The sequence below is a fragment of the Erinaceus europaeus genome, chromosome 2, assembly GCF_950295315.1.
Source record: "Erinaceus europaeus chromosome 2, mEriEur2.1, whole genome shotgun sequence".
NCBI lineage: Eukaryota > Metazoa > Chordata > Mammalia > Eulipotyphla > Erinaceidae > Erinaceus > Erinaceus europaeus.
In genome coordinates, this window is record NC_080163.1 from 159,770,788 (window position 1) to 159,791,378 (window position 20,591).

General features: G+C 43.5%; 1 protein-coding gene across 6 annotated transcripts in view; it reads right to left on the bottom strand.

Annotated features, from left to right (window-relative positions):
• NOD2 (nucleotide binding oligomerization domain containing 2) overlaps window positions 1-20,591 on the bottom strand; it is a 55,041-nt gene that overhangs the window by 30,287 nt on the left and 4,163 nt on the right. For 3 of the 6 annotated variants that reach the window (XM_060185571.1, XM_060185572.1, XM_007538394.3), the window contains exons 1-3: window positions 18,465-18,597; window positions 17,014-17,480; window positions 4,240-4,345 (exon numbers count right to left, since the gene is read on the bottom strand). In XM_060185571.1, coding sequence (XP_060041554.1) covers window positions 4,240-4,345; window positions 17,014-17,480; window positions 18,465-18,474 — 583 coding nt within the window. In that variant the 5' untranslated portion in view covers window positions 18,475-18,597. Of the gene's footprint in view, window positions 1-4,239; window positions 4,346-17,013; window positions 17,481-18,464; window positions 18,598-19,874; window positions 19,937-20,591 lie in introns of those variants that run through there. The other 3 variants (XM_060185569.1, XM_060185574.1, XM_060185570.1) reach the window with 2 other exon arrangements.

Below are 20,591 nucleotides of genomic sequence, written 5' to 3' on the forward strand. Positions count from 1 at the left end.
AGGAGGAAGAAGAGGAAAAGGAGGGAGAAAAGGATAGAAAGAAAAAAATGACCACCAAAAGTAAATCCATTGGGTAGGCACAGAGCCCTAGTGATAAGCTTGGTGGCAATAAAATAAATAAATAACCTTTTTAATTAAAAACAAAACAAACAAACAAAAAATAGGATTCCTGGGCTGGAGTCTGAAAACTCACCTACTGATACCTGTCTGTCATGTTCACCACATGGCCCTTCACCACTCGGCTTTGGGTGTCTCTCTCTGAAGGGAAATGGAAGGTTTAAGGGCTTACAGCCCAGTTTCTGAGATCAGGCCAATGTAAGTTTGTAATTTGTGTCCACCATCAGCTTAGGCAAGCCACTTGCTTAGCCTTTGTTTTCTGACTAGTTTTATCTGTAAAGATGGAGACAATTCACACCCCAAAAGGAGGTATTGAGATAAAGGAAGAAATGAAATAAGAGTTGAGAAGAATGCCTAAAGTACCAAGCTCTCAAAAACAGTATCTACCTTTAGGAAGTGTGGTAGTCATCACAGTGGACCCCCCAAAACATCCATACTCTCAGCCCTAGAATCTGTGCAAACAGGTATTACCTAACTTACAAAAGGAAGTAGACAGGGCCAGCAAAATAACTCATTTGAATAGTACACTGCCTTGCCATATGTGCTACCTAGGTTTGAGTCTGGCCCATACTACACTGAAGGAAGTTTTGGTGCTATGATCTCTTTCTTTCTCTCTCTCTTTGCCTCTATGTAATAAGCAAGTAAACAAATAAATATTTTAAAAGAAAAGGAACTAGACAGATATGATGAAACTAAAGGCTGTATATATCCAAAGGACATGGAAGCACTACTTGGAAATGATATGTACCTTTCTATATTCATAACCACATTACTGACAATAGTCAATATATGAAAGGAAATTAAATGTCCTACGGCAAATGACTGGTGAAGAAATCGTGTGGTATATATATTCAATATATTCAATATAAATATATATTTAATATATATATATTAAAAGATGAGATTTATATCATTTAGAACCAAATGGATGGGAATAGACTTGATTGTGCTAAGTGAAATAAGAAGTGAGGGATAACTACCAGATGGTTTCACTGATATGTGGAATATAGACAAGTAAAACAAATGAACTTTTACATTTTGGTGAAAGAAAGATACAGAGAGAAAGATACAGAGGGAGAGACCAAAACCCTACTCAGCTCTGGCTTATGGTGGTGCTGGGGATTGAAACTGGGACCTCAGAGCCTCAGGCATGAAAGTCTTTTGCATATTATGCTATATCTCCCAACCCTAAACAAATGAATTTACAAAAAAAAAAAATGGTCTATTGCATCAAAGTAAAAGACTGTGGTGTGTGTGTGTATGTGTGTGTGTGTGTGTGTGTGTGGTGGGGAGGGAAGGCAGAGGCGGGGGCTGGTGGTGGGGACCTCTGGTCCTGGAACATGATGGCACAGGAGGACCTAGTGGGGGTTGAACTGTTATGTGGAAAACTGGGAAATGTTACACATGTACAAACTACTGTATTTTACTATCAACTGTATCCCATTTATCCTCCAATAAAGAAATAAAAAAGAGAGAAAGGTAATCAAAATCTCTTTTAAACTTTATAGGTCTGGTTACTATGGGGGTGGTGTGGAGGGCACAGAATTGTGGTGGAAATTGTGTTAACTTAAACACATCATGTGGGGATCTGAAAAAACTTATAACTTTGTAAGACATTTAAATCACTCATTAAAAAAAGGAAAAAATAATAAAATAAAGGTCTTGAGATAAGGAGATTGCCTGGATAAGCACAATAGCCCTCAGATCTCTCAGGGTACCCAGGTCAGACACTTCCCTGAGCAAGAATCCTTTCTCCCTGAGCAAGAATCCTTTCTCCTTCGGCCTCCCTCAGTGTGAGTCTTCTCAGCTGGAAGGTGCATTCATAGGGCTGCTTTGCCTTATCATCCTAATGCTGACAGGAACAAGCTACTTCTTGTGTCAGGGGCTACTGCCTCCCCCCCCCTTTTCTTCATATTTATTTATTTATGGGAGTGAGGAGTAAAAAGAACCAGAGCATCTCTTTGGCATATGCGATGTCAGGGATGCAACTTGGAATTTCATGTCCAATAATCCAATACTTTACCGACTGTGCTAAATCTCAGGCCACTATTAGTTTCTCTTTAAGAAAGGGGGATGTCTCAGAGTCCTAGGAGGGTAGACATAACTCGGAGTACTGAGCCCCTCATCACAGACTCACTGCCTCTAACCAAGTTCTGGCCTATTTGTCCTCAACCCAAAGTCTAAGACGTAATTTGCACATAGTGCTCTTAGCACCTCACAGCTATAATTCCAAGAGAACAAAGGAGATGTCCTGTGATTGTGTCCTCTTCTGTTCCAGAGATGATGATTATTTACCCTCTTAACATTCTTTAGATATACCGGGGGCACTGAATGAAGGCACTGAAATATATATTTTTTCCTTTCCTCTCTGATCTCCAATGACGTTTTCCAGTCTAATAACCATCTCCACCAATAATGCAAAAAAAAAAAAAAAAGTCTTCCAAAAGGGATGTCATCATTTTAAAAAGTAACACATACATGTTCATTGGCAGCCATTCAGAAAGGGCACTGTGGGGAAATCTTGTTGTCTTGACATGGTATTAAAATGCGTGAATAGGACCGGGAAGATAACAATGATGCAAAAAGACTCTCATGGCACCCAAGGTCCTAGGTTCAATTTCCAGCATCACTTTAAGCCAGAGTTGAGCAGTACTCAGGTATGAATAAACTAATTAATTAAATATAGCGCATGAGCAGTCTGCTCTGCTGAATGACACCAACAAGCAGGCAAGCCTTATTCTCTTTGCTGTGCAGCCCCTGCCATGCCTTCACATCTGTGCTTGAGGCTCAGATGCCAAGTAGAGGCTTCCAGCCTCCTCTTCCACAGGTATGTCCACTGCCCCAGGGGGGTTAGGGGAGTCAGTCTACCTACTAGCACCAAGTCTTCCCTGCTGTTGGGCTTTCTCTACAGGGATGTGGAAAAAAGACCAGGAGGCCTGCACTCTCTCTTTGAAACTATTTTTTTTCTGTAACCAACCAAGGTTATCACTGGGGATCTATGCCAGCACTTTGAATCCACTATTCCCAGTGGCCATTTTTTCCTTTATATAAGCCTTTCTATTGGGGGGATTTATGAGGGGGTTTCTTTCTTTTCTTTCTTTCTTTCTTTTTTTTTTAACCAGTGCACTATTGAGCTCTGGCTTATGGTGGTACAGGGGATTGAACCTGGGACTTTGGAGCCTCAGGCTTGACAGTCTGTTTGCATAACCATTATGCTATCTACCCCTGCCTCTTTTTTTTTTTTTTTTTTTTTTACCAGCACACTGTACAGCTCTGGCTTATGGTGGTACAGTGGCCTCAGGCGTGAGAGTCTCTTTGCATAACCATTATGCTATCTACCCCTTTCTTTTCCTTTCTACTTTTTATTGGATGGGACAGATAGAAATTGAGAGGGGAGGAGGAGATAGAGAGAAAGAGAGATGCCTGCAGACCTGCTTCATCACTTGTAAAGCAGGGCTCAAATCCAGACCCTTGTGTATAGTAACGTGTATGCCACCACCGCCTCCCAAAAGTGACTATCTTTTCATAACACTATCTTTTCATGGCCAGGTCCATCTCCTCCCACCTTTGTACTCAACCTCCCAGCTCCAGTTCCCCTACCTATAAAGTAGGGAAAACACCTACAGATCTGCATAGACAAAGTGCCTTCCTGTGGCTGCCCGATTCTAGTCCCCTGCTCCTGAGCTGGGCCAGTGACCCCGTGGAATGCGAGGTAGGTAGCACATTACCTAAAGCAATTTGGTTCTGGAGTTTCTGATAATGGGTAGCAAAACCAGAGCAATCCAGAGATACCAGCCCTATCTCCAAAACTGTGTCCACATCTTTGAGGTGTAGTTATTAAGAACTGGGTAGTCAGGAACACCTGTCGCAGTTTGACTGACGGCTCAGCAGTGCAGGATGTCATCCAAGGTAATCATTCACATCACACATGCTCCTTCTTCCACACTTCCCAACAACAGGGGGCGGGGGGAAGATGAGCATTATTTCTGCAATGAAGGAAGGGAACTGAAACTGAGACAGTATTCTAGCGGATGTATCTCACTCTGGAGGTTTTGCTCCCAACTGTGGATGTATGCAGCCCTGCTTCCCCTTTCTGACAGAGTGAGAGGAACATGTCCATACCTTCAAAAGGTGGGGCCAACAGCACTGGCAGCTCCTGAACATGCTGCAGAAGGAAGGCTGCCAACCCATTTGCCTTCACTGTGGCGAGATCAAGAAGCCTTCTGGCCTGGGGGAGATAGTAAAAGGCATCACTTTCCAGAAAGACTGGCAAACAACCAGTTGCAGATGAATGGATAAATAGTTTGTTCCAGAAAGCACTGTTCCTCTGAAGCATCCCTCAGCCTACTTGCCAAGTGTTAGGGACTTAAGATGTCTCATAAGCAACTCTAACTTAACATATCTGAAACTAAGCCAGTGAGTACTTCTGTTCTCTCTCTCTCTCTCTCTCTCTCTGATGTACTCACATGCACACTGAAGTATGTACACTCACGCATACAAAGGCCACAACTACAGCCTTTCTGGTCTCAATGTTAACCTCAGTTGACATTGTCCCAGTTACTCAATCCCAAAGTTCTGGGTCGTGCTTGAAGTCTCAATCCTTTACATAATACCACCAATAAATCACAATTATCCCACTTGCAAAGTATACCCAGAACAATGTCAGCTAATAGAAATTAAGGTTAGGCAGAATTACAAAACATGGGGGTTTTTTTATTTAAAATTTTTTCTTTTTAAAATATTTTGTTTTTTAAATATTTCTAGCCCTAACTCCAAGATCTACTTTCAACATTAACACTAGAGAGTCAATCTTTAAAAATCAAAGCTAGAGGGAGTCAGGTGGTAGCTCAGTAGGTTAAGTGCATGTGGCACAAAGCACAAGAACCAGCATAAGGATCCCGGTTCGAGCCCCCGGCTCCCCACCTGCAGGGGCGTCACTTCACAGGTGGTGAAGCAGGTCTGCAGGTGTCTATCTTTCTCTCCCCCTCTTTGTCTTCCCCTCCCCTCTCCATTTCTTTCTGTCCTATTCAACAGTGAAATTAATAACAACAACAATAATAACTACAACAACAATAAAAATACAATAAGGGCAACAAAACGGAAAATAAATAAATAGGGAGTCAGGCGGTAGTGCATTGGGTTAAGCGCAGGTGCTGCAAAGCACAAGGATTGGCTGAATGATCCCAGTTCAAGCCCCTGGCTCCCCACCTGTAGGGGAGTCACTTCACAAGCGGTGAAACAAGTCTGCAGGTGTCTGAATAAATAAATAAATAAATAAATAAATAAATAAATAAATAATTTTTTTAAAAAAACAAAGATAGATCACACCACTCCTGTTGCTAAGATCCTGACAGCTTCCTAATTTGCTTAGAGTAAAATCCCAAGTCAAATGGGAAACTACAAGGCCCCAGAATGGCTGACATTCCATTTGTAGCCACCTGGACCTCAGTTGTTTCTCTGACTTCACCTTCGCCTCTTCTTCCCTGGGCTTATGCTGGCCCCTATTTTCTGACAGTATCAAGCATGCAGCCACCTCTGGGCTTTGTTTGGGTCTGGCTGTTCCCTCTGCCTGGAAGGCCCATCCTCCAGAGAGCCACAGAACTAATAGTCTCAGCACCTTCAAGTCTTTGCTTACATTTCACCTTCTTAGTGAGAAACCCCTGACCATTCAGCTTAAAATTACAATCACTCAACCCCTCTCCCTAGAACTCTCAACTCCCAAACTTACTCTGCTGATTTTCAACAGCACCAAGTACCTTCTTTTCTTTTTTTTTAAAATATTTTATTTATTTACAAGAAAGATAGGAAGAGAGAGAGAACCAGACATCACTCTGGCATATATGCTGCCGGGGATCATACTTGGGACCTCATGCTTGAGAGTCCAAAGCTTTATCACTGCACCACCTCCCAGGCCACAGACAAAGTACCTTCAAACATACTCTGTCATTTACTTCCTATTGCTTATATCTATGTCCCTTCACTGGGATGTAAATATCTCCAGGACAAGAGAGTTTGTTTTTTTGTTGTTGTTTTGTTTTATTTTATTTATTTAATTCCCTTTTGTTGCCTTTGTTGTAGTTATTGTTGTTATTGATGTCATTGTTGTCGGATAGGACAGAGAGAAATGGAGAGAGGAGGGAAAGACAGAGAGGGGAAGAGAAAGATAGACACCTGCAGACCTGCTTTACCACTTGTGAAGCAACTCCCCTGCAGGTGGGGAGCCAGGAGCTCGAACTGGGATCCTTATGCTGGTCCTTACACTTTGTGCCACCTGTGCTTAACCTGCTGTGCTATTGCCCAACTCCCGGTTTGTTTTATTTTTTAAAAATATTTTATTTTAATAAGAGAGAGAGAGAGAGAAATAGAGGCCAGAACACTGCTCAGCTGTGGCTTATAGTGGTGATGGGGATTGAACCTGTAACCTCAGAGCCTCAGGCATGAGAGTCTTTTGCAAAGCCATTTTGCTATCTACCCAGTCCAGCCATTTTATTTATTTATTTATTTATTTATTTATTTATTTATTTATTTATTTATTTTGCCTTCAGGGTTATCACTGGGACTTGGTGCCTGTACTATGAAACCATTGCTCCTGGAGGCTATTTTTTCCCTTTTGTTGCCCTTGTTGTTTATCATTTGTTATCATTATTGCTGTCATTGTCCTTGGACAGGACAGAGAGAAATAGAGAGAAGAGGGGAAGACAGAGGGGAAGAAGACCTGCTTCACCGCCTGTGAAGCGACCCCCCTACAGATGGAGAGCCAGGGGCTTGAACCAGGATCCTTAGTCTGGTCCTTGCGCTTTGCACCACCTGTGCTTAACCTGCTGCGCCACTGCCGCCCAGCTCCCCATTTTTATTTATTGATGTAACCTCAATGCCTGGAAGACTGCCTGGTACAGAGGAAACATTCAAGCACTTGCCAAATTAAACAGAGACTAACAAAATCAGAAAAGTTCAGAAAGCCCAGAGCTCAGCCAGCCATGGAAAACTGAAAAGCAAACCATGTACATCTCTAAATTGGTAAAGGCAGTTGAGATTAAGAGCAGGTGCTTCTGGAATGGATAGAAATTAATAAGGGAGGGTGGAGTCAAAGGCATTTATGAAACAGAACCCTGCCCTGTCATGGCAAAGTGTGAAGATTTCTATCTTAGGAAGATAAGAACAGGGTCCCTGGGCATGGGAAACAGTCAAGGAGGTGAGTCTCTAATATATCCAAGACAGGGTTTAAGTGATCAGATACAACATGAGTACTGAATGTTGACTTCTCCCCACCACCATCCCCAACATACACACTCTCTCACCACCCAGACATCTCAATAAGTGTGCTCCCACAATTCTGGCAGTGTACCACCAGGCAGGAGGTCTGTGAAATCTATACTAGAAAGCTAACTAACCCGGAAGATGGGTCTAAAGAAACAAGCACTGCCATTCCCTAAAAAGTCTACAGCAAAATTCAGGTTAGACAAGTTTCGCCCACATGCTCTGATTTTTCCACGTGCTCTACTCAGTCATGAGGAGGCAACCAAGATTTATCATACACCCATAGAAAGAATATGATATGAGAAATGTAAGCCAAGTAAGTGGGAGAGAGAAAAATAACTCACAGGATAAGAAAGGTTGTGCAGGGCAATAAAAGTAAAAACAAAGAAAAATCATTGCAATCCTTAAGTAAGAGAAGATATTGAATCCATAGCATGAGAACCATATGGTAAAATATAGAACATGAGGGGGGGAGTGCTTAGAAATTAAAAGAATGGTAGCAAACATGAAAAATTCAAAGGTTTAAAGATAGAGTTGAGGATAGCATACAGAAAATACAGCAAAAAAAAAAGATACCACACTTGTAAATTAAAAGAATGCTAGCAAAATGAAAAATTCAATAGTTTAAAAATAAATATGAGGATATCAAACAGCAAGAGCTGGGTGCAGAAAAAAATTAAAAGAGGTGCCAGGTGGTGGTGCACCTGATTGAGCGCACAAGTTATAATGAGCAAGGACCTGAATTCAAGCCCCCAGTTCCCCCTTGCAGGAGGAAAGCTTCACAAGTGGTGAAGCAGGGCTGGCTTCAGGTGTCTCTCTGTTGCTCTCTATCTCCCTTTCCCTCTCAATTTCTGGCTGTCTCTATCAAATAAGTAAAGATACTAAAAAAAAAATTGTTTTAAGAAAAAAAATAAAAGTTCACTTCAGCAGTGCTAAAATTCAAATAATAGCCATTCCGTAGGGTGAGAAAATAGGAGGAAATTATCAATAAAGTAATCAAGAAAATTTTCCATGATATAAACTTTATAGTTACATAACGGTAAATTTTCAGGATGTTAGGGTCCAAAGGGATTTTTTACATGCTTCCTGAAAGAGTAGTAATTATTTAGCAATTCATCTTAGATGAGAGAAGATACAGGAGTAGTCCTTCCAAAATTCAATGGAAAATCATCAGCTCAGAATTTTATATCCAGTCAAACTATCAAATATGAATGAACTTTTAGACATGTAAGAGGTCAGACACTCTAAGTCCCATGCACTCATTCTAAATCATAGATTGAAGGGGAGGCAGCTGGTGGTGCACCTGGTAGAGCACACACAAAGCAAGGACCTGGTTTAAGGCGCTGGTACCCATCTGGGTGGGGCAGAGCAGGGGGAGGGAGGAGCCCCCAAAGTGGTGGAGCAGTGATTCAGTGTCTCCTTCTCTATATCCCCATTCCCTCTCAATTTCTCTGTCTCTAAGAAAGAGAGAGAGAGTGGGACTGGGTGGTGGTGCAGCTGATTGAGTGCACATGTTACAATGTGCAAGGACCCAGGTTGAGCCCCCAGTCCCCACCTGCAGGAGGAAAACTTTGCGAGTGGTGACGCAATGCTGCAGGTGTCTCTCTGTCTCCCCCTCTAGATTTCTGGCTGCCTCTATCCAATAAATAAAATAAAGATAATAAAAAAAAATTAGAGAGAGAGAGAGAGAGAAAAGCAGGCTACTGGGAGCAGAGAATTCACTGTACAGGCACTGAGTCATAGGGATAACCCTGGTGGCAATTAAAATAAATAAATAAAAAAGAACAGATTGGAAGATACAATCTATCGAAATAGAATATACTGGGGGGGGGGCGGGAAGGGAGAGAAGGAATTCAGGGTGCTGGAGAATTTATGCAGGAAGGCTACAAAGAAAATTTGAGGATGACAAATCCATACTATGGGAGGAGGACCACCAGTCGAGAGAGATTGAAGCTGTGTGACTCGAGATGCAGAGCTGCTAAAAACAGCTATCGGTCAGCTATCCAGACATGCCTGCATCTCAGCCTTATCATGTCTGGCTTGTTCTAACCACACCCTAATGTCACTAATCCTCTAAACCACTGCTTCTTGGGTTAGCTGAGGACATACATTTCACCTCACAAAGTATCTCACCCTTGCCCTATCCCTGAGGGATAGAAGTGTCTTTTATAAGCTTCCAACAACTGAAAAAGCAGCCCTCTTCCTGTGGCCATATTCCACTAGACTCTTAGACCCTGACTCACACTGAACCAACCAGATCCTCCAGCTGCAGTGATCCCTGTTATTTTTTTCTTCCAACTCATTTTGTTGGGGATGGGGGGGGGGAATAATGGTTTACAGGACATTTGTTGACACATCCAATTTCTTCTCTCCCTGTGATACATGTCTGAACACCACTCCTACCATCAACTTAATTCCTCCTCCACCATCATGCACCGGATCCCTAATGCACTCTTAACTCCCTCCAATCTCCTTCTCCTCTAAAGTCCTTTGCTTTGCTGCACTACATCAGCATCATACCTAGTTCAAGTTTTCACCCTCTGCTTCTTTCTTTTTTAAATATTTATGTTTATTTATTCCCTTTTGTTGCCCTTGTTGTTTTATTGTTGTAATTATTATTGTTGTTATAGTTGTTGGATAGGACAGAGAGAAATAAAGAGAAGGGGGAAGACAGAGATGGAGAGAGAAAGATAGACATCTGCAGACCTGCTTCACCGCCTGTGAAGTGACTCCCCTGCAGGTGGGGAGCCGGGGGCTCGAACTGGGATCCTTACACTGGTCCTTGCGCTTTGCGCCATGTGCCCTTAATCCGCTGCACTACTCCCCCGACTCCCCCTTTCCTTGTTTCTTAAGTTGCACCTATAAGTGAGATCATCTGGTATTTGTCCTTTTTCTGAACCCTGTTATTCAAACACACACATCTTATCTATGGGGGGGGGGAGGGAGAGGCAGAGGGGGTGGAGAACTCTGGGAAATGCAATACCAAAGATTGAACTTGGGACCTCAAGCTTGAAATTCCAATGTTTTATCCACTGTGCCACCTCCCAGGGTGAGAGTTCTATTATTTTTTCAAGACTTGTTCATGACCTTGCCAATAGAGATGCCAGCATGAACCCTAATGATTTCCTATGGAAGAAAAAGTCAGACCTTATCACTTATCCCCTGTCCAACTTCCCTGATGGAGCTTTCATCCAAGATCCAAAGGCAGAGCCAGCAAGACAGCTCATCTGGATATTGTGCTAGCTTTACTGTACTCAGGACACAGGCTTAAGCACAGCCCCAATGCATTGCAGGAAGTTTTGGTGCTGTGGTGTCTTTCCCTCTCTCTGTCTGTTTGTTTCTTTCCTTCTGTCTGAAAAAGTTGACTAAGAGAGGTGAAGCTCTGCTAATGACCAAAAGAGGAAGACAGAGAGGGAGAGGGAGAGGGAGAGGGAGAGGGAGAGGGAGAGGGAGAGGGAGAGGGAGAGGGAGAGGGAGAGGTGTTGGTATGCTTCTAAAAACCCCTTCTGTTTCATTTGGTTTAAATCACCCCTGCTTAACACTGCATTCTATTTACATAACCACTGTATTTTATTTACATAACCGCTGTTAACAAGCACCACCCTCCCTCCAGGGCATTGGTGGTTCAGTGGTAGAATTCTTGCCTGCTCCGCCCCCTCTCCTTGTCATACCCTGATTTCCACCAGTCACTTTTCTCTCCACCCTCTCTGCGTCGCATCCTGTTCCCACCCTACTGGGCTAGTATATTTATAAGGATAAGATTGTTTGTAGTGTTAGTTTTAGCTTAGCTTGGTATAGATTGCGCTGCGTCCTGCATGAATAAAGAGATACTGCGTACAGCTCAACCATGAGTCTCTGGTCGTCTGTTACCCGCCCGTGAAGTCAGCCCGGCGAAAACAACAAGAGGGAGAGGGAGAGGGAGAGAGAGAGAAAGAAAAAAAAAAAAAGACAAGCTGGCCAGGTGGTGGTTGGTGCATTTGGTTAAGTGCACACATTACAGTTCACATGCTCTAGGTTCAAGCCCCTGCAGGGGGAAAGCTTCATGAGTGTTGAAGCAGGTCTGAAACTCTCTCTCTCTCTCTCTCTCTCGTCTCCAGGGTTATTACTGGGACTCAGTGCCTGCACTATGAATCCACTGCTCCTGGTGGCCATTTTCTCCATTTTTGTTGTTGTTGTTGGACAGACAAAGAGAAATTGAGAGAGGAGAGGAAGATACAGTGGGGGGAGAAAGACAGACACCTGCAGACCTACTTCACTGCTTGTGAAGCGACTGCCCTTGCAGATGGAGAGCCAGGGCCTTGAACCAGGATACTTGCACAGGTCCCTATGCTTTGTACTATGTGCGTTTAACCCAGTGTGCTGCTGTCTGTCTATCTGTCTGTCTGTCTGTCTGTCTATCTCCCCCTTCCCTCTCAATTACTCTCTGTATCTATCCAATAAATGAATAAATAAATTAAAATATTAAAAACACTGTTTGCTTATTTCTGTTTTAAAAAGAAAGAAAGGGGGTCAGGTGGTAGCGCAGTGGGTTAAGCGCACATGGTGCAAAATACAAGGACCAGCAGCACAGAGATCATGGTTTGAGCCCCCGGGCCCCCCACCTGCAGGGGGGGGTCACTTCACAGATGGTGAAGCAGGTCTACAGGTATCTATCTTTCTCTCCCCCTCTGTCTTCTCCTCCTCTCTCCATTTCTCTCTTTCCTGTCCAACAATGACAGCAACAACAATTATAACAATAACGACGATAAACAACAAGGGCAACAAAGAGGAAAAATTAGCCTCCAGGAGCAGTGGAATCATAGTGCAGGCACTGAGCTCCAGCAATAACCCTGGAGGAAAAAAAAAAAAGAGAAACAGAAACAGAAAGAAAAAAGGCAGGCAGATAATATTGCTCTTTTCTCACAAAGATAGGTTTCTGCTTGTTATTTTCCCTTTAAAAAGAAAACAATATTTTGTTTAGAGATTGTACAAGGTGTTAATACCATAAAGAAATTCAAATAAATGTAAAGATTAAGCTAGTGTTTACTATTTATGGCTGCAATTCATAGAGTTATTAGTAACATTCTATTACTTCACCTGGGTGATGGGCACATGTGTATACCACAAACTATGAAACTATACTTTCTGCAGACATGGTACATTTCCCAAGTTAACTATGTCTAAGCTACTACTGTAAAGAAGCTTTGCAATTCGGCCTGACACTCTGGCTCTATCAACTTGAGCAGCTGTATGTGGAAGCTGGACACCTGGATCACAGCCAATATTCCAGTCTCAGGTTTGCTAACAGATGTGATACCCAACCAAGTTTTTCATCTGAATCTCCCTACCCCTGCCCCATCCCTGTTTTGCATGACACAGGAGAACAGTACAAGCTTTGGGAGACAAATTCTATCTGGGTCACTTCTCAGATGGTGATTTGAAAATTAGTGTAGCTGCACTGAACCCTTGACATGTAATAGAGAGGGCTGGAAAGACAGCAGGTAGGGCAGATGCCTTACTATGTGCATGGCCCAGGTTAGAGGCCTGGAACCACACAGGAGGCGCTATGGATTGGAGGAAGCTCCAATGGTTTGGTGTTTCTACCTTTTCTCTCTTTCATTTATTTATATATTCTCTCTCTCTCAGCAACCTGGAGCAATGAAACTGTACACAGGCAAGGCTTGGACTCTGAAAAAAAAATAGTAAGAGTGACTTAAAATGAATTAGTAAATATAAAGGGATTAGCAAAATGTTTGGCAGACAGTAGGTACTTAATCAGTAGATAGTAGAAATCACTGTTTTAATAATTTAGTTGGGAGTCGGGCAGTAGCACAGTGGGTTAAGCACACATGGTGCAAAGCGCAAGGACTGGCGTAAGGATCCTGGTTCGAGCTCCCAGCTCCCCACCTGCAGGTGGGGTTGCTTCACAAGTGGTGAAACAGGTCTGCAAGTGTCTTTCTCTCCCCCTCTCTGTCTTCCCCTCCTCTCTCCATTTCTCTCTGTCCTATCCAGCAACGATGACATCAATAACAACAACAATAACTACAACAACAACAAAAAACAAGGGCAACAAAAGGGAAAATAAATAAAGTTTTTTTTAAAAAAAAATTTAGTTCTTTTTATTTATTTATTTTTTAACTTTTGTTATTGGATAGAGACAGCCAGAAACCAAGAGAGTAGGAAAGAGATAGAGAGGGAGAGAGACAGAGAGACACTTGCAGCACTGCTTCACCACTTGCTAAGCTTTCCCCCTGCAAGTGGGAACCAGAGGCTCAAACCCAGGTCCTTGCACATTGTAACATATGTGCTCAACCAGGCCTCAAGCAAGCAAGTCACAAACAACTTTCGTAGGTTAAGGATTTAGTTTTGTCAACTGCACTTTGTTCGTTTGAACACATTTTCTCTCCCTTCCCCCCTCCCTCTCTTCCTTTCTTTGTTGAGTAGAGACAGAGAAAAATCGAGAGCAAAAGGGTAGAGAAAGAAAGACAACTGCAGTACTGCTTCATGGCTCAGGAAGCATTCCCCCCTGCAAATGGGGACTAGGGGCTTGAACCTGGGTCCTTGTTCATGGCACCATGTGATCTCTACAGGAAATGTTATGGTCAGCTATGAAAGTACACAAATCCTGAACTGGAGGGAACACTGTACTTACACTGCCACATTGACTCAAAATGCAGTCACCAAGGAAGAGAATCAGAAAGCTCAAAGAGTGCTCAGAGAAAGTTGAAAAGTTGAATTCTAAAACAAATTAAGCCTCAGGCAGTTCAGTTTCTTTGTAAACTATTATAAAATTCAACTCTCTTGTCCCTACTCTTTGTCACCTGGTCCCAGCACTTAAGTGATTTTTTTTTTTTTTTGGTGGTTAGCCTACCTAGCCTTTTCTTCAGATGTATTTTCAGTTCACCAAAATACAACTTTTCTCATTTCCTCATACAAGACTTCAGATTACAGATTTTCCTCTATGTCCTGCATCTCATTCAATTTTATAAGTCCTTATTGTCTAGTTCTACATATGTTCTTATCTGCTTTATGATTTCTTGTTTAAACAAGAAGTTTTCCTATTTTCTTCTTCCCCACCCCACCCCTACCCCCCACTAATTCAGGTGAAGCCAGACCTTCTACCTTCTACACCCCATAATGAACATGGGTCCATGCTCTCAGAGGGATAAAGAATAGCAAAGCTATCAAGGGAGGGGACTGAATACAGAGTTCTGTTGGTGGGAATTTTATCCCTCTTACCCTATGGTATTGTCAATATTTCCATTTTATAAATAAAAAAATTTTAAAGGCAAAAAAAAAAGACACTAGATCCAGTAATGGCTCTCTCATCAACTACTGTGAATGTGGTTATTTAAACCACATTCCTAGGGCCTCAACTTCCTGATCACAATACAGGGATGTTAACCGACCATTCTATCTACATCACAGGAAACCTGGCAGGGAGGGAGGGGGTGTCCCTGTTTGGGGGAAAAATAAAAGAGAGTTCTAAAAATATATGCCCAATAGACTCTTTCCTATACTTGTGGTCTCTGCTGAATCATTGCAGGAGTGATTCTACTCCAAACTCAAAAGGGGTATGATCTGGTATGATTTCATATTGGAAACCCCATGTGAACATCTAAACAACATTAACATATAATGGTATATATATATATATATATATATATATATATATTAGGTAGAGATAGGCAAAGAGAGAGAGACCACAGCACAGAAGCTTCTGTCAATGTGGTAGGGGCTGAGCTTGAACCTGGATGAAGAACATGGCAAAGCAGTACTGTGTTTAAGGGAGCTATTTTAATTATTATATTATTATCTATATTATTAAGAAAAAAAAGTACAATTTTTGCAATTCAGACTTGAATTGAATTTCCACCATTTGTCAATAATACATATATAACCTATAGGTACAAGTTACAATCAGAAACATTCATTTGAAAAGGAATTTAAAAAAAAAATGGAGAGGAAGCTGAGCGGTATCTGTATCCTTACAGACTGTCTTCCTCGTCACATGACAATTCCCTTTGGACTCCTGAGAGATATTATTGAAGAATAAGACCTCAGGGATGTAGAAGTTTTAGGAATATGTCCTTATGACCCACAGGATACCAGCCAGCAGATTGCAATACCACCGGGCACCATGTAAAAAGAAAAATCCAAAGATAGCTAAAAGGATGGCTAACTGCAAATACAATGCTTGTCACGTGGTTCCAATCAAGACTCAAAGAACACGAGGCTAATTGTGTCAACAGAACCTCCCAAAGTCTACTTCTACAAGCTCAGAAGCAAATGAACAGCCTACTAATGCTGCCAATCAGGTTCCTGACCCTGATGCCTGGAACATAGATAACTTAAATCACTGTCCTTCATTTGTTCTTAAGACATTTACTCCAAGTATGTTTGTTTGTGAAAGTGACTTGAGAGACATAAAAAAACGAGACTATGGATGACAAATCTTCTAGCAATGATAACTGTTGGAGAAAAGGTCAGAAAAACTGATGCAGTTATGAAGTAAAAAGCCAACAGATAAATTATACATTATTAAACCTTAAAAAAAAAGAGAAAAACTTGGGGGAACTCGTAACTGTCACCATGGTTGACATCTAAACATGTCTTTATTTATTTAAATAAAATAATACTTTTTCTTAAAAAAAAAAAAAAAAGAAATTACTGGGAGTCGGGCGGTAGCACAGCGGGTTAAGTGCACATGGTGCAAAGCACAAATACCGGTGTAAAGATCCCAGTTCGAGCCCCAGGCTCCCCACCTGTAGGGGAGTCGCTTCACAGGCGGTGAAGCAGGTCTGTAGGTTTCTGTCTTTCTCTCCCCCTCTCTGTCTTCCTGTCCTCTCTCCATTTCTCTCTTTGTCCTATCCAACAATGATGACATCAATAACAATAACAATAATAACTACAACAATAAAACAACAGGGGCAACAAAAGAAAATAAATAAGTATAAAAAAAGAAATTACTGACTATATTATTAATTAATTCACAGCTAGATTAAATATTAAATACAGAATTAATGTAACAGATTTTGATTTCCTGAGGCACCATTTTAAAACAGTAATGAAAGTGTGTAAAGACAGAATGTCAAGGGGGTAGCTAGCATAATGGTTATGCAAATAGACTCTCATATCTGAGGCTCCAAAGTTTCAAGTTCAATCCCCCACACCACCAGGAGCCAGAGCTTATCGGTGCTCTGGTAAAGAAGAAAAAAAATATTCCACCATTCCTGGTGGTCATAAAAAAAAAAAAAAAAAAGCCAGAATGTCACTAATAATAGGAATGACAGCAGCCAATGGTGTCATTCCTACCCCAGACACAGGTCTCAGTGTTACACAAATCAGAGCAGTGACTCTTCCCAAGAACCCTTACTAATGCTTGACAGATGAGGGAGCTGAGTCAAGATGAAAGGTTTCCGAGAGAGACCCTATATCCCTTAAACTCCAGAATCTAAATTCCTTTCCTCTCCAAGAGGACTACTCTGGTTCTTTCTCTTTCCCTTCCTCTCATCAAATATCCTGAGCAAGGTAACCTAGCTCTTCTTCGGAGAGTTCTGGGGTTCCATGGTCCATGCCTCCCACTAGGACTGACTTCATCAATTTCAGTGACTCCCCCTTTCCTGTGAATTCTGATTGCCCAAGACGGAAGTGCCTTACCCGCTGGGATGCAGTGAAGATGGGCAGCCTGATTTCATCACACTCATAGCGGCTGATGAAGCCCTGCTGACGTGCCTGCTCCAGCACACCCTCCACACGGCTGTAGAGTCTCCTGATGACAGCTGGTCGGTGGCTCTGCAAGTCACGAGCCGGGTGGGAAGAGTGGGGGTTCCAGCACGAAGGCAGTTCCAGGACCTGACTATCAGCCTGGGCCTCATTCACAGCTGCGATAAGGCGCTCACAGCCCCAGGCACCCTTACTCCAGACGGTGTCTAAGAGATGCCTGGCTGAGCGAGAGAGGGGCTGGCCAAGGAGGCTGAGACCCTCATAGTCCTCCCAGGAGAGCACTCCCCAGGACAGCAGCCAGTCCAGGACACTCTCAAAGCCCTCCAGTGACCCAGAGACCAGCAGCCCCAGGAGCTCGCTCCTTTGTGCCTGGAAGGCCTCCTGGGTGCACATTTCACGACCTGGGGAGGAGAGAGAGGTCAGGGCAGGAATGTCTCAGTAGCCAAGCAGGCAGGGCAGAGAAGTGGGCAAGTCCAAACTGACTTGGGCAAGTGGGCAAGTCTATGTAAACATGTTCCTATCCTCAGGCCCGGTTCAATCCAAGCTCTGCACTGTACACACATACAATCTGAGGTCTAGAGAATACCAGGACCCAAGGCCCCAGAGAGAGTCAGAAACAACCAGAAGTTAAATCAAGACGCTGGACCCCACATCCAGGCTGAACAAAGTATTAAAAATCATAAATTATAAAAGACTTGAACTAATACACATATATCATCATCATTGCCAGGGTTTTACTGCTCTGGAATGACTTTTTATTTATTTTTGTTTTTCAGATAGAGACAGAAACAAAGAGGTAGTGAGAAAGAGTGAAAAACGAACACAACATTCTTCCAATGTGGTTGGGGCCAGGCACGAACCTGGGTCTTACACATGGTAAAGCAGCGCACTATCCAAGTGAGCTGGACTTACTAGACCTGAACTAATGTCAAAACGTCTCTTGAGAGATTCAGGAATGAATCCTCTTGCAAATAGTGTGAAAGGGTTTTTCCATACTGATGGGACTCAGGCCACCTGGGCCGCCCCTCCAGTAACAGCTAATGCTTACTTAGTATCTACTGAGCAGACCCAAGGGTCAGGCACCTCCTGTGATCACCCTCCCAGACACTAGAGCAGGTGGGAGGGTTTCAGTGTGACTGCAGATGCGTGCTGCTAGTTCTCTTATCTGGGTTTCCCACAGGGGCCTCAAACTCATACCTGCAGGTAACTCAAATCTACCCCAAGGTGCATTCCCAGAACATTGCTCCAAGATCCCAACCCAGGTGAAGAGAAGTCATGATGCCAACAGTTGAGTTCCCAAGCTAAGGGATGCCTACAACCCCATTCCCACTGACCCCAGCTTCCCCCAGCTTCCCCCAGACCTCACCTTCCCTGCACTAACTCACCAACACCCATGGGCTGGACACACAGACTCTGTGTGCTGGGATCTTCTAAGAAGCCATCTATTGGCACTCCAAGCCCTGGGAGGCTCCCTGAGCAGCAGAGACAATCTCTTAGCAGGGGCCATTCTGCAATTGCCTCTCAATTGGTGCAGTGAGTACCCAGAGAAAATGAAAGTGAAAGGGCGTGGGCATGGAAAAAGAAGAAGAAAGACTTTTATTTTCTCTAGGGGCATTCCAAAGCACTCCCATAGAGCACATGCCAAGGGGCCTGGGGATCCTTTGCACTTTTCTTACTGGTTGTTCATATATTTCACTTCCCTTCCTGGCCCAAGTTGAAGTCTGAGTCTGATCTACCCTGGCAGCTCTGAACTTGGCACAGAGCAGGCTCAAGGGGTGGAGAGGGGACCATAATGGGAATGTTTATGAATCCAAAAATCTGCCGGGGGTGGGGGGAGGGAGGGGGCTGGACATTCTGTGCCTGTTCCTAAACCCCAGCCAAGGTAAGAGAAACGGAGATCTCTAATTCGGAATGCCAACAACAGTTAGTCTAGAGACCTTCTATAGGCCAGATGGGGAAACTGAGGCAGAAAAGGCATCCCCAACCCAGAGGCCTCTGCACTAGGAATCTGATAGTTCTCTTTGGGGGTGAGGAGATAGCACAGCAGTTTGTACAACAGGCCTAAGGCTTGAAGGATCCAGACTGGATCCCCCACACCACCAGAAGTAAGAAGTACTTAGGTCCAAATACAGTAAAAGCTCTCTCTGGCTATGAAGAGCTCCCTTTCCCTTTCCCTCTCCCCCTGCCCCCTCTCTCTCACACACTTACACTTTAGAGACAGAAAGACTGAAAGAGAGTGAAAGAGACCACAGCTGTGGGGGCTGGGTGTGAACCTGGGGCCAAGAGAGCTATTTCACCAGTCTATAGTCCTTCTTGTGCCTGCTGTCAAGCAGAGGAGCCAAAGGAGAGAGCCAGAGAGAACAAGAAGGTTTGGTGGGGGTATGGCCATGTTGTCTGCAGGAGGCCTTGAGTTGGAAGGCAAAACAAACAGCACAGGCCAAGCAGGAAAGATGTGCCCTGAGAGGTCCAGGAAGTGGCGCAGTGGATAAAGCATCGGACTCTTAAGCATGAGGTCCTGAGTTCAACCCCCAGCAGCACATGTACCAGAGTGATGTTTGGTTCTTTCTCTCTCCTCCTATGTTTCTCATTAATAAGTAAATAAAATATTTTTTAAAAAGAAATATATATCTTATTAAAAAATGTGCCCTGAGACCCCACCTCCCAGGGGAAAACCCCAAACACAAGAGCAGGAAGTCAGCGCTGGCCAACCAGCCTTCCATTCCCAGCAGGAGTGTCCCCCTCCAGGGACAGGGGACATACCCACAAGTGTGCTCATCTGCACAAGGACTTGCTACAAGTGAGCAAAGAGGAGCCATTTCCAAACACCCGGGGGCCTTAGGCAGCACAGGGAAAGCTCCAGCCACATACACACCCAGACTCCTGATGCCAAGACTCATGAGCGCCAATCAGCAGGGAGAGGCAGGCCAGGGCCTCAGCTTCTGGCATTCCATCCTCCCACCACCAATAGCAGGAAAGTCCCACCTCATTCCTGGTCTCCTTCCAGAAAGCAAAGAAAATACCTCAGGACCAATCTTGCCAGCCCTTTGTCCCTGAGCAGGCACTGCCTATTTTTATTTTTATCAGAGCACTGCTCTGCTCTGGCTGACAATGGAGCTGGGGTTTGTACCAGGGAGTTCAGAGCCTCAGGTATGGATTCCATTTGCATAACCATTAAGCTCTCTCCCCAGAACACATCTGTCTATTCTCATCGAAGCCCCCAACCTCCTGCCCAGTTCCAGCAGCCCCTTCTATGTCATTTAAGTTTCTCCTACTTCTATTTAGATTGAGAGAATGAAGAAATAAAAGATGTCCACTCATCATTTAGTTGATAAATGCTGCTGCTAAAACCCTGCCTTTACCAGACTTCCCTCTTCAGGCTAACTCAGTCATCCCAGCACCGTTGCCTGTTCTTCTCTACTTCAGTTACAGCTACTCTGGAGTCTGAGTCATCTTCCCTCCAGGAAGAGATGATTCCTGTGGCAAAGGGGAGCACTCCGCGTTGAAACAGAGGG